The 13437-nt window shown below is 41.6% G+C and overlaps 1 protein-coding gene across 3 annotated transcripts in view; it reads left to right on the top strand.

The window, feature by feature from the left end:
• UVRAG (UV radiation resistance associated) overlaps positions 1–11457 on the top strand; it is a 97968-nt gene extending 86511 nt beyond the window's left edge. For all 3 annotated transcript variants that reach the window (XM_075140350.1, XM_075140349.1, XM_075140351.1), the window contains one exon: positions 7773–11457. In XM_075140350.1, coding sequence (XP_074996451.1) covers positions 7773–8475 — 703 coding nt within the window. In that variant the 3' untranslated portion in view covers positions 8476–11457. The remainder of the gene's footprint in view (positions 1–7772) is intronic.
• The last annotated feature ends 1980 nt before the right edge of the window (positions 11458–13437 follow it).

Genomic DNA, 13437 nt, shown 5'->3' with positions numbered 1-13437 from the left:
AAGGTCTGCGGAGTCCGGTGCCTTTGCATCGAGGTTTAATTGCGTTGCTGCTGGGTCCCTCTGCCTGCTGAGATTTGTGTTGTTTTGGTTTCTCAGGTATGACACTTAAATGATTAATACGTGTTTTCACATCCCAACACGCGTGAGTTATTGCAGCAAGCTTGCAGGTCTACAAGCTCTGCTTCCCTCTTCATATCTCTCCTGGCACCTATATTCTGCTGTGTTTACTTTTCTTCCCCCTTACCCCTGCTGCAAAATATTATTTGTACGGTACGTAGACGAAATCAAGACAGATCTGTTGGTTCCTGCACACACTGTTATGGAGGCTACAGAACTGCAAAAACTTATTTTTCTGATATAAAATCTGGATGTTGACTCTTAAGGTGAAAGATGATGAGCCAACGTTGTTGTTGATTTAGACTATCCCAGTTGTGGTCCCCCAAATCTTTTCTGTTTCCTTTTGGGAATAATTCTCTCTGTTTCCAGCTCTTTAGTCCTGGAGTCTCACTGGCTTCCAGAAAAGCAGCTCATTTTTAAGATTAGCTTTTCCTCATGCAAAAGGCCCTATGCAGTTTTTCTGTTAAATTCTTTTGAGTATGCAGTTTATTCCAGCTTTTGAGACACACCAAATCTTTACTTACACGTAGTCTGTACCTTTTGAACATTGTTTTATTCCTTTTTGCATGTTCAGATTTATCTTTCACAAGTCAGGCTCTTTAGATCATGGTTGCATTAAATCAAGAGACTCTTTCATTTTCTCTCCTATTCTTCAGCTTAATTTCCTCTGTGTAACTTTTGAGGGATAGCATTTGTGATTATTAATGGCAAGTAAAGAGCACGCTGCAAACTTGAGCAGTCCAGTGAGAAGTTTTTTTCCTAGTGAAAAAATTAGACAATAGGCTTATCTAATGCTGGCAAATACAAGATATTCCTTTAGAAAGTCTTGCCTGTAGTCAGGGAGATGTCCTTTTGAGCCTGCATTTAAAAGCTTTACCCGAAAATACTTGCATGCCAAGGCTTAAATTTGTGTTTCAAAGGTATGTCTTGATTAATACACTGCTAGATTCAAGAGGAGACTAAAACTTAATGTTTGAGTTAAGAAAACTCTGGTAGCTTACTTTATGAAGATTTTTTTTTTTTTTTTTAAAGCGTGTGTCAGAATTTCTTAGCTGCCAAAAGACGCAATTTCACCTTAACTTCATATTGGCAACCTCCCTTTGCAGCCCTGTCACTATTGTGTGTTATTTAACCAGTAATCTCGAAGAAGGTGAGAAACTATTATTGCTTTTTAGCACAGTTGACATGATATTGGCTCGGAGCTGCTCTTGGAGCTTCAAACATTTCAGATGGCTATAAACCAACTTAAACACCTTCATTTAGCGTTCTTACTGCCATGAGGTCATAGTTTGCAACAAAAAAGATCAAATGGTGTTTAAGTTATTTTTTTTAAAGTATTCTCATACCAAAGAGCTGTAGCTGTGGATTTTGGCTTTTGGCCAGACAATCAAGATTTAGTATTTTGACCAGCTGTGATCCAGTAATGTTCCTCAGAGGAAACATTTTGTGGGGAGGAAAAGATACATATTTGAGCCTGTGAATTGTATTCTGTCTCTCATACTGCTTTACAGTTTCTCTGAGCCCCTTGTAGACAGATTAAATAATCGCAAGTGAATCTGACTGAAGAAACTTTTTTCATTTTATCAGAACTGCAAACGGATTACAACCAGAATCTGTTCACTAAGAAAATAACTTTAGAAATGTTTGTGTCCTACTTTAATCACTTTATCTCGTCTGTTTACAGCACGGAGTCTGTGTCTTGAGCCTTAGGTCTGTAAGAATGCCCAAATGGTCTAATTACTGACTAGTGAAAACTAGTATTTTGGGGAGAACACAGCTACTTTATAGTTTTGCTGGCAGTAAAACTTAGAGCTGAAGTTAGACTATTATGAATTGGCTTTTGAGATTTGGATGCAATTGAAACATTGAAATTGGTGATGATGTAATTCTCTTATCTATAATGTCCAATAAATCTGAGGTTTCTCTTCTTTTTTTTTTTTAAATTTAGAAACCCTGCTTCCTGATAGCAATTCAGCATACGCCTATACGTAACCAGTTCTAGTCTGATCCAACTTGATGACTAAAAGTCATTAAGGCCTGATGACAGTTCATCAAATCAGTTTTTATCCTCCACTAGTCGCAGGCCATTCTTTTTGGACAGGTGTCCACATCTGTTTGCTGTCTCAGAAGATTGACCAAGTAATTGCGGCTGGAAGCTGAATCAGCTCAACCCTAGTAATTCAGGTCAAGGTTGTACCGTAGAGTAAAGGGTTATGCTCCTGCAAGCCAAACTCTTTTCACTGGTGACGACACCTTACAGTCTCTAAAGTTTCTGGGCAATTGGATGGTAGTTTTCTAACATGACTTGCTTTTTTAATATATTTTATTAATTCCATGAGCTGTGAAGCTGATAAAACATCTCTTTCTCTGGACTTTGCCTCGATGCAGTGCTATGAATTCTGATAACAGTACAGCCTTTTCCTCAAGGAAAATGCAAATGGAATGGAGACCCTCCGTCAGCAGCTTGTTTTCATGAAGATTAATAGCAATCTAGTATTTCTGAGCTCTGTGCCTCTCGGTAAACATTACTTTTGAACCAAAACCTCAGTTTGACTTCTCATTCTCACCTGGAAGGGAGGTGATGGAACTGGAAAAGACCCCTTGACTTAACTGATTAACCCACTGTACCTAGACCCATTTTGTTTTTATTTTACTTGCCTGTAAGACTATGACCATTGTTCTGCTTAAAAGTATACAGAGAGCTATTCATCTTCTCATGTTTGCCTTCTAGACACTCGTCACTCAGCCTAAACTAGTTGCCTAGGTTGCCCCTGTGGTCAAGAGGAGGCATCCGGAGAGGGTGACCGTCCCGCTGGTCATAAATGGCTCTCAATAGGGTTTTACCCACCCTTCTTGCCAGTGCTTGTGTTCTTTCTCCAGTGACTGTGGAAGGAGCCTAGGCAATGAACTCTCAGATGGCTGATCTCCAAAGTCCTTCGTGCATTTTTACTTTTATCTAAATTCCTTAGATAATATTTGATGAGCAGTTTAGCCATTCTATTGACTCCATTCCGGCTTTCTCACATTTGGGCTGTTATCCCCGTATTTATTCCTGACTGAAGCTAAACCCATCCTATTCATATTTCTTGGCAGCAATGGACGGTTTCAGAAATCTGCCTGCGTATGTCTCCAGCAGCTTAAAACCTGGTTTTGCTGTCTTACGTAAGGTCCATTTCATTGCATGTAGTTTAAGGAACCTGGCTGCAAGTGCTTTTTGTTCTAATTCATTAGTTTGAACGCTTGCATGATAAATGAAGATCATTCCTGCTTTACTGCCCTATGGGGCAGCCCTTATGTACTCTATTAACTGGGAAGTTATTTTGTAGATGAGGGAGATTAGCTTTGTATTGCTGCTACATTTAGGCTGTTAGATCACTTAGTATAGATCATTCTGCCAGTTCAACTTACTAAGGAAGGGAAGATTTTTTTTGGCTGCTGGACTAAAGAGGTATTGTTCAGGCATACGTAAGGTGTTAGCTTGAATAGCCTTGTCATAACAAGCTCTTTAAAAACTCTCCTGGTCCTACAAACTAATTAATTTCTCACCCATTTGCCTGTAAGGCCTAGATTTACAAAGGAATTTAGGCATGTTTCTTTTTAGGAGGAAGTTAAATTTACGTGCCCACCGGAACAGTTTGTAAAGCTGCTTCTCTCAAACTAATTAGGCACCACAGTTTTCATGTTGGTTACTCAGACACTTAAATTTCTTCAGCTGTTGCTTCTTTCTTCTGCTTCATAGAAAAGTTGCTCTTGTGCCTAAATTGGACTGAACAGCACTTGCTGAAGGTAATTTGGGGTTTACCAGTTAGACAGTCTCATGCCGTACTTGTCTTTGCCCTTTAAAGCATCTAAGAAAAATGAATTTGAGCAAGTTTAAAGCACAGTCCAGCGCAACAAACAAGAGTAGCAGGTATTAACTCTTTCAGATGGTGAAGAGGCTTTGCCTTGGGTTTGATCTCTCCAAGAATTACTTGCGTTTTGCACAATGGTGTGCCCCTGCAGCTGCAGGAGCTAGGATTAAACCTAGGATTGCTTACTTCTTTCCTGACACGTCATCCTCATCAGAGATGGATCCTACTCTTGTGAGATCTTGCATCTTGTGCTGTAAGGTGATATATTCAACAGGAGGAGCCACTCCAAGCGTGTATAGGCTGGTGTTCAGGCCACTGTGTTTGTAACTTGTCTGGACCCTCTTCTGACTGCTTACATTTCAGGCAAAAGCTTTTATCACTAAAATAATGTGTAAAGAGTAGATATCCTTGTGATTGTTTTGAGAAACACTCATCTGTACTTAAATCCACAAGGTACAGCTTGAAATTCTTCCTGGATTAGATTTTAATCTCTTAAATGCCTGTCCCAAGGCTGTGGATGATTGAATAAAATCCAGACAAATGGCAGAATTTCCTATAAACCCTTCTTGTCATTGTGCCTAGATCAGGAGATAGGAAGCCCTCACTGCGATAGTGGGTGTTGCAGATCTGGTGCTTTGCAAAGGATACTCTACAGAACAACTAACATGATGCATCTGCCATCTGTTGTACATGGGGAAAAAAGTTATCCTTTTTTGCCTGTGTATCTTGTGTTATTTTATCTGTTCCTAGTCTTGCTTTCTATTTCAAATGCGTGGGGTCTGTTTCCCTGGAATCTGCAGCCCTTCTAGGTTCCAGTTCAGCTGGAATACATTCCTGTTTGACTCATCCCTGACATCTTGATAGAAACCAAGAAGAATGATCTTTATCTTTATTGTTGCAGGGGATGTAATACTGGAATCAGTTCTGGGAATAGCCCATTTCTTTTAGAAAGGGATGGCAATAAGTGGTCTTCGAGTTTGAAAAGGAGCTTGTATGAGAATGGTGTTCTCATACAGCCCATCTTCTTTCTGAATTGCATACGTGCTCACTATTTTACATGATATAAGACAACTGATTTATCAAATAGGTCCAGACTTAGGAACGTACAGCTCATTCTAGAGCTGCAAAAAGCAAGTGTGTTGCCCTTTGGATCTTAAATTGTCAATACAGTACAAATAAAACAAAGCAAACTTTAGCAACAGGGCTTTCCCCCCCCCACTACCACCTAAAATACTAGACTGAGCGCAGAACCCATCTCTCCTTTTTGCCTATCTCTTTTTTCTGAGCATTTAGAGCCAAAAGGTGATGGATCAGCACAGTGCACATGGCCAAACTCTTGTAGCACAAAGCTCATAGCTCTCCTGCCTTGAGGCTCCCCCTTGTACTCCTCAAGACTCGTGGCAGGCTTAGGCTCCTCTTAGCTGCAAGACGGGTCCTAGCCTGTGCTTTGGACTCCGTTTTGTAAGGAAGAGGGGAGGAGGGAGGCCTTTCCTGCCGAGTTCCTCAACACACAGCCAGTGCTTGGCCTTGAGACATGCGTCTTGCCACATCTCTTTGGTAAGACATGCAGATCACCATGTTACATGTTATCTCATCCAAGTAGAAGGGAGATAATTCAGCTCCGCAACATCTCTATATCTGGAATGGGAAAAGCAGCAAAACCTTAGATATCTTGCACTGAAAAGCACCATCTACTTGATTGCATCGTGTCTTATAATTTGATCAGTGATCTGCAGTAGTCAGTTATCACTTGTCCGTGAGGAATTAGTTCACATAAACATAGGATGATGCGCCCTTGGACCCAGAGAAGTGTCTTGAATGTTATCCGGCTTTGTGAATACATGCACATTTTGGAATTTGGGTAAATTCCTGAAACTTACCATTTAATTGTAAAGTTTCTAATAACTCGATACAGAGCAAAATACATTGTTTTGCTGCATTTTGCTGTTAAAGCTGAAAACATAGCACTCTATTTTATTTCCTGTGCTTTTTCTTAAGGAAGATTCAGCAAACCTAGAGGTAATATCAAAAAGTTTCTTATCTAAGATTTAAGATAAACAGAATCTAATCAAATAAATAATACCGAGTATTCATGTATTTTCTGAATCGAGGCTGAAAGCACTAAGCTGGGGGAAGGCGAGGGGAAAACAGACCATCACCAGTATGTCTGCAGTGCACATTGCCTGAGTAAAGTTCACAAGTGTCCTGCCTCAGATTCTTGTGTTTGTCGTATTACATCATTTTAAAAATAAATGGTTGATTGTGTTAGGGGTTGGTTAAAGTATTTTAAAGTCTCTGGTCAGTAAGAGACTTGAGGGCTAATCTCCAAGACCACGTAAACAGCATCTGTGGCACATACTGATTTCTGTTTTGTCACCTCTGCTGGGAATGCTCCAAACCTTTGCCAACAATGCTGCAAATGCTATGCAGAATTTGCATTAAAAAGGTCTGAAACAGCAGTTGAAATCTAAAAAGAAAGTTGATGTTTTTGCTGCTGGCTGCATGTGTGGCGCTTATCTCCACTTCACTGTCCGCAACTGGAAATTCTGAAAAGCAGTTTTTTCCTTAAGGTAATTTGAGGTTTTTATGGAAGAGAAGGAAGCCCTACACATGTATTAAGGGGCAGCCTGGGAGGAGGTAAGTAAGATGGGAGAGGAAATTAAAGAGCAGTAGTCCTCCACACTGCCCTCCCGTGGGGATGCTTATTTTTCACAGAGGGACTTTTTGCAATGTAGCTTATTCTATTTACAAAGGGGAGCTAAAAAAGAAAAATAATGTGGAAAAGGATCCACGCTAGGGACTACTCATAACTGCTATTCCAAGATTTTTGCCTGCAAGACACATCCCAAAACGTATCAGGCCTTGAGTAGAAGGAGTTTCTTTAAAACTGAGTTAATGAAGGAGACTCATACTGACAGCAGTTGAATCTTGGAGTTATATATTCAGCAGATCAGTAATAGCTGTAATTTTTTTTTTTTTAATTTGGAAGGAAAATGAACCAGTTGCATATGTTAATGTACAATATACTATTTGCATATAGAATGGTGATTATATTTGGATAAGGATTAAGCCGATGAAGGAAAATTCATATAACACACCCCAGATGACATAAACCGGATGTTCCAAATTATAGACCCTGAGACAGTGTAAGTGGTCTGTGGAAGGGTATTAAATAATAAAATCAAACTTGTAAATTAAGCTTGATTAGTTCATGTTCCTCAAGAAACCGAGGTTGACGTTTGTCCAAAAAGTTTTGGAACGATTGGCACAGAAAAGCAGAAGATCTGGAAAAAATAGTCCTCTGCAAATAGCAAAGTTAGTGTGTTTTTTCTCCTTTGTGCAGCTGTCAGGGAAGTCCACTGTTGGAAGAAGTTGCTCTTGGAGGATTCGGCCATTATTACTCACTTTTGAAGAGTTTATGATGGCCTAGTACAGGCCATAAATACATAAATATATGGTCAACAGTAATAATTCATAAAGTACAGCTTGGTCCTATAAAATGGTGTTAACAGTATGAATTAACATAACGTGGTGGTTTCTTGGGTGATTGACTCTTCAAACCATGGAGCTTTGTAAATGTTCCTACACGATCTTACCGGTTTTCAGTAAAGTTGTCCTCTGGGGTGTCTTCTGTAGTTCATATAGCACTAAACACATTTGGGGTTTTAGCACTTTAGGATACAAGTAATTGGCCAAACAGAGCCCGGAGTTGTGATAAAATAATTGCTTCAGCCTTTGGTTAAACATCTGTATTGCTCGTGAGCATGCCTGACAGCTGTGATTTATCCTTTCCTTCTTTTATAGTGATCGGCACCATACATCCAGTGCAATTCCCGTTCCAAAGAGACAGAGCTCTAGCTTTGGCAGATTGGATATTGGCTTTTCCAGTGGGCTTCCTTCTCCAGATAAAGGACTCCGAAAACGAGCCAGCACGGGAAATGAAAGACTACAGTACAAAACTCCTCCTCCTAGTTACAACTCTGCTTTAACACAGCCTGTTGCCATCACAGCCCGTGTAGGAGAGTTAGATAAAAAACCTGGATCGATATCTTCCTCCTTGGATACCTCTATGGACTCCTCAAAAGGAAATACCAAGAAAGGCGAGGACTTGTGCAGCAGTTTAAATGGAGAAAACGGGAGCCTAAACAATACCCAAGACCGGCAGGAGTCTTTCCTAGGACATACTAGTGCAATAAATGGGGCGTTTCTGCCGGGTGAGTGCTCTGGCACTGCAAGCAACGAGCAGCCCTGTGAGTTTCGTCCCTCGCTCGGCCCTGTCCTTTGCTGCACCGTGGAGCAAGCAGAGGAGATCATGGGGATGGAAGCAACGGGGTTCAGCACGGGAGATCAGCTAGAAGACTTTAACTCCATCCCGGTGGAGCACGCCGTGGCAGTGGAGTGTGATGAACAAGTCCTAGGGGAGTTTGAGGAGTTCTCTCGAAGGATCTATGCACTGAATGAAAACATGTCCAGCTTCCGCAGACCGCGTAAAAGTTCGGACAAGTGAGCTTGGACAGGGATTTGGTAGCAGACATTGAGGTGAAATCAGTGATCTGGAATAGAGATAAAATTGCACTTATTCTTTATATTAATTATAAAAAAAATAAAAAGCTAAAGCTATTCCTATGGTGTTAGACAAACGGACTTAAGCACGATAACACAGGATCATGGTATATTCACAGGCCAGGTAAATTTTGATTCTGCTTCCAGTCCTCTTATGTCTGGTATTTATAATCGGTTGGAATTTTTTTTTTTTTTTAGCCATTGGAATCCATTTATAAAAGGGTTTCCTGGAAACAACTTCTAGTGCTGATCAGGCCCTTCTATGAATATTTGTTAATTTCTTAATTATTATTTAGAGTGAAATTTATTTTAATCTTCTCAGAAGAAAAAAAAGTTAATTTAAAAATACATTTATGGTAAGACCTCTTTACCTTCTCCCATGTACTCCTGTGTTTTCTTGAGCAATGTAGTCAGTGTTATAGAAATACCATGAATTTGTTACAATTGGACAGCTTTCTCTTGGCTGTGCTCTGTAGCCTTTGCAGTTCTAGTTTGCACTGATGGGTCTTCAGTTGGTGGTGTAAACTTGCCAGAGAGTGAGCACCCTGTGTGGTATCTGCAGTTTCCTTGCACCACATTAATCAGAAATGACATTTTTTTCCCACCTTTTCCTCCATACTCACTGTTCCTACCAGTAGAAGCCTTGAGGACTAAATCACCTCCAAGGTTTCTTATAAAAATCTCAGCCTGACCATTCCCCACTTCAGCTGGGCACAGACCTCGTAACAAATGCACGACCTAAGTGGGGTTCAGCTGCCACCCTCCGAGGTGTCTAACGGGGACAGCGTTGCTGTGAGGCACTTCACAGACATCTTCGTAAAAACCCAGACTGAAAATGCAGTCAGCACTTCGGAATTAGGCGAATTGGTGGAATCGCTCCGTGCTCTGTAGAAAGGAGGCACCTAACGTTATTCCTCTAAATTAATATCCTTTTAACCATCTGTACTTTAAAGGAAGAAACTTCAGCGGTTCGCTGGAGGTGCGGTTTGCTGTTAGGTAGGTTCCCACTGGCACATGTGTTCAGCTGCACTAATGGGAAAGCAATTTGCAGCCTGCTTTGTGATTCCTGGTATTTGTTTCAGTTCGGATTTCATTGCTCTTGCTTTCTATATTGTATACCCAAGAATTTGGGCTCAGTTGTGAGCTCTTAAATATAAAAATATATAGCAGAATAAAAAACACTTCATCATGCCTGGTTTTTTTTTTTCCTCTCTGGTCTATGCTTTCTTTTGAACCAATGACCTAGTCTTTTTCCTAACTTCACCGTAAGGCTAGCCTAAATTAACTTTTTAAAATGTGGATATGTATAATCTCAACTATCTGTTGTCAAAACAAGATGTGTATGTGAGAACCAATATACATAATAGCACTGTTCTAGAATATGCATTTTTCCAGGTAACACCTTAATGATTGTATTAAAATTAATATTCACATTTCTTCTGTTAGCTTTTAACGGTTATGTCTGCAATTGAGTTGTTGGATCAAGCCTTTCTACAGCGATTCATTCTCTTTGGTCTGGCCCAGTACGATGTGCTAGATGGAAGCGCTCAGAAGCAGAGACCTCGATTCCATAAGGCATTGAACGTGGTTCCAGGTGCAAACTTGGGCATGAAGTTGGACACGTTCATGAGTATCTTCACCCCTGAATAGGCTCCTCTGTTCCAACCTCATGAAAAGCTTCCCTAAAGGAAACGCTGCAGCATCTTAAAGTACTGCCGTCATCTTTGAGAAGAGATAGGTAGGAAGTTCTCACTGTGCTTTGGCATCCTGAGAGCCAGAAATGAACACCTGAAAGCATAGCACTTATTCATGAAGTGGGCATAAGATGCTCTGTCCTGTGACTATATCTTACCATCTTCTGGTAGCAGTATAACTTCAGGTGAAATGGGGTAACGCTGAGTCAGTCGCGCACCCTGCGGGGTGGGGTCTGGCGCGCTCAAAGCAGCCCAGACCTCTTCGTAGGCACGCTGGGTTTCCTCTCTAACGGAAAGGCATTAGCTTGTCTGTGGTGGTGACTTTTTTCAAAGCAACCCAAAGAGTCGTCGTGAAGTCGCTATGTTTCGTAGGCAAACACGGAGCGTCTCAATGCAATTAAGCGACGCGTGAAATTAGGTTCGTAGAGCATCAGCGGGGCTTTGGATTTTTTTTTTCATTAGTTGCGCATTTTCTCAGGTTGCACCCGACCAAATGAAGTCTAGTTTTCCTCCCTGATGTTGTGTTGCTGTTCCTGTTTGAGCCTTGTAATTGTTAACGTGTCAAACGCGATGGTTGATTTCCGCATCTGTCGCACAAAGCTTCTTTGACGGGCTTTCTGTGGATGTATCTTTAGTAGGCCTTAAATTGTCCCCATGTTTCTCTTCCACTTTCATCGCTTTCTATATAGAAGGTGGTGTGAAGGGGGACAGCATCGTAGGGCTGATTAAAGCCTTGGCAAACTTCTCGTTGCTCTGAGGATGGGGGATTGTATGGACTGCAGCCACCTCGTGGCTTTCTTTTTTGTGATTATTTCCCCCCCCGCCCCCGTAAATTACTTTGAAAATAGCGTAGTGGGAGAGAAACAAATAGTAGGTTTGAAGGTGAGATGATATATCACAGTGTGCTTTAAACTGTCAAGAGCCTTTCAGTTCCTGCACAGCTGTGACACTGTTAAATGTCTGCAAATGTCTTCAAGTGGAGAAAACATTTCATTGCAATCTTTTCCCCTCACTAGGAATTCCGAAGATTTTTGAGAATATTAGTTTTGGAAGATCATATCCCACTATATTTTTATAGCAAGCACAACAGCATTGGCTTATCCTTGCTTGACCAGGTATTTAAAATAAGCAACAGCAGAATATCCCATAGTAAATGACACATTAAAACTATGTTGGTAATTGCGGGAAAGCTCATCTGTATTTATAAAATAAAACTGATTAGTATCTCTCAACTTGTGTGTCTTCTCTTAATGGCTCCTTTGTGTTTGTTTTCTTTACAAGCCTGATTTGAACCACGGTGTCCTCCTCAGCTCCCCCCCCAAAATCTTTGGCTTATGGTCCATCAAGCCCATATTGATCAAAGTGGCAATATTTGGGCAAGAGGGTTTGCTAGAAGACCTGACTGCCTTCTTGGCTCCAAATCCTATTTCACACGAGATGGTACTGCAGTTGTTTTTCACTCTCCTTCCAAAAAGATGGCACGCAGCTGGAAAAACACCCTACGGTGGGGCTGGGAGACAGCTGGATTTGCAAAACTTTTATGGATAGTGGAAAGGCCGTGTTCCCTCATCAGGGAGGCACTGCTACTCATCCAGCACCTTCTGTGAGCCGAGCTAATAAGCAACATATGTCTGCCTAAAAAACTTACGTTCCCCTTGAACAGGAGTCTGCTGCACAAGTCTTGGGAGGAGACTGTCCTCGACACCGAGTCGCTGGTGGGAAGCAGCGTAATGTGAAGAGCTACAGGGACTCCCCAGGCATCATCAGAGCAACAGGTTTTTTAGTGGTGTGGGTGGTTTTGTTTTTTTTTTTTTTATTTTCTCCCACCCAATCTGTCTGTCAGCAGAGAGTAAAACGCCAAGACGCCAACTGGATAGTCCTGGAGCCGAAGTGGGAAGATGCAGGAGAGAAATTGTACTTTAAGCTGTTTTGCAATATTGAACAGCTTTATCGAAATGTAGCTGCGTTAAAGTGAATAATAAACTAGGAATGGTAAAGGTTTTTACTGGAATATAGCTGGAGGTGCTGCTTGAGAGTGGTCTTGTTCTAGATAAACCTTGGGCTCTTCTCCACCTCATTTTGTCACCTTTCAAACGGCTGAAGAGGGTATTTCTCCTCGGTTTCTGGGTTTTGACCTTTTTCAGGTGGAAGTGTTTGCATGTGCTCTGTGTCCTCTGCGTGGATCTGGGTTAGCTGGTGTCTTTGGGCAGCCGCGAGCCCCTCCTGTCTGCAGGCAGGGGGTCTTCACCCCAGCTGAAAAAAGGACTCTAATTTTCCAGCGGGGAAAAAAAAAAACTAGCTAAGACTTCTTTTAATTGCTGATTATTTTGATATCGGCTTATTTTGTGTATGGCAGAATGCAACATTGTTTTACAATTTTTCATTAAATAGTATGAAAACTTTTTTCCCGGTAAGGAATTGATTGTCGGACGTCAGCTCTGCTGCTGCTGAAATTTGTCCTGTATGTATTGCGTTGACTAGCTTGTCATTTAATCTGATGAACTCTTCAATCCAGCTTTATTAGGTTACCTTCAATAGGTTGTTTTGATAAAACCATACTTGAATTGCTGAATTTCTGACTTCTAGAACAGCCGTATCCATGCTGGTCTGGATTGTCTTGGTTTTAGCAGGGACAGAAGTCCCTTTCTGTGTGGCACTGACTTGTTAAAAGAAACTAAAGCACTGGCCATCAAAAAATAACAATAAAAAAAAAAATTTAAAATTTTAAAAAGGAAAAATGCTTTCTGGTAGTCGGGTATTACAAAGGTTTCACTGACACAGCTCCATTAAGCCTTGAATTGGCTCGAGTAACCCCGGTGAACTTTCCCCAGCTACAGCAAGCGGACGCTTTCTGCTCTTGCACAGGGGAAGCGTTCTCCCTCCCAAGAACGTTAGCGGAGGAGAAGGTAACCCGTGTTTTCGGCTGTGCCTGCCAGCCCGGACGGCCAGCCAGCTCTTGCAGGAGAGCGGGGCAGCAGCCCCCAGCCTGATGCTGAGCGCCTATATTGATCACCCACGGTAACTGAAACAAGCTCAGGCTGTTTTTTTAGGCAAAACTAAATGTAGTTTCCTTGGCCGGGCAGAGGCGAGATGGGGAATAAATCTAACACTTGCTCTAATTATTGATTTGGGGCCTTTTGGCAACGACGCTCTGGCTTTCCGTCACGCGTCCGCCTGCCAGCAGCGGCACAGGGTCTGCGCGCCAGCGCCGG

This window comes from Calonectris borealis, chromosome 1, assembly GCF_964195595.1.
Source record: "Calonectris borealis chromosome 1, bCalBor7.hap1.2, whole genome shotgun sequence".
In the NCBI taxonomy this organism is placed as follows: domain Eukaryota; kingdom Metazoa; phylum Chordata; class Aves; order Procellariiformes; family Procellariidae; genus Calonectris; species Calonectris borealis.
This window is presented reverse-complemented; position numbering and strand designations above follow the sequence as displayed.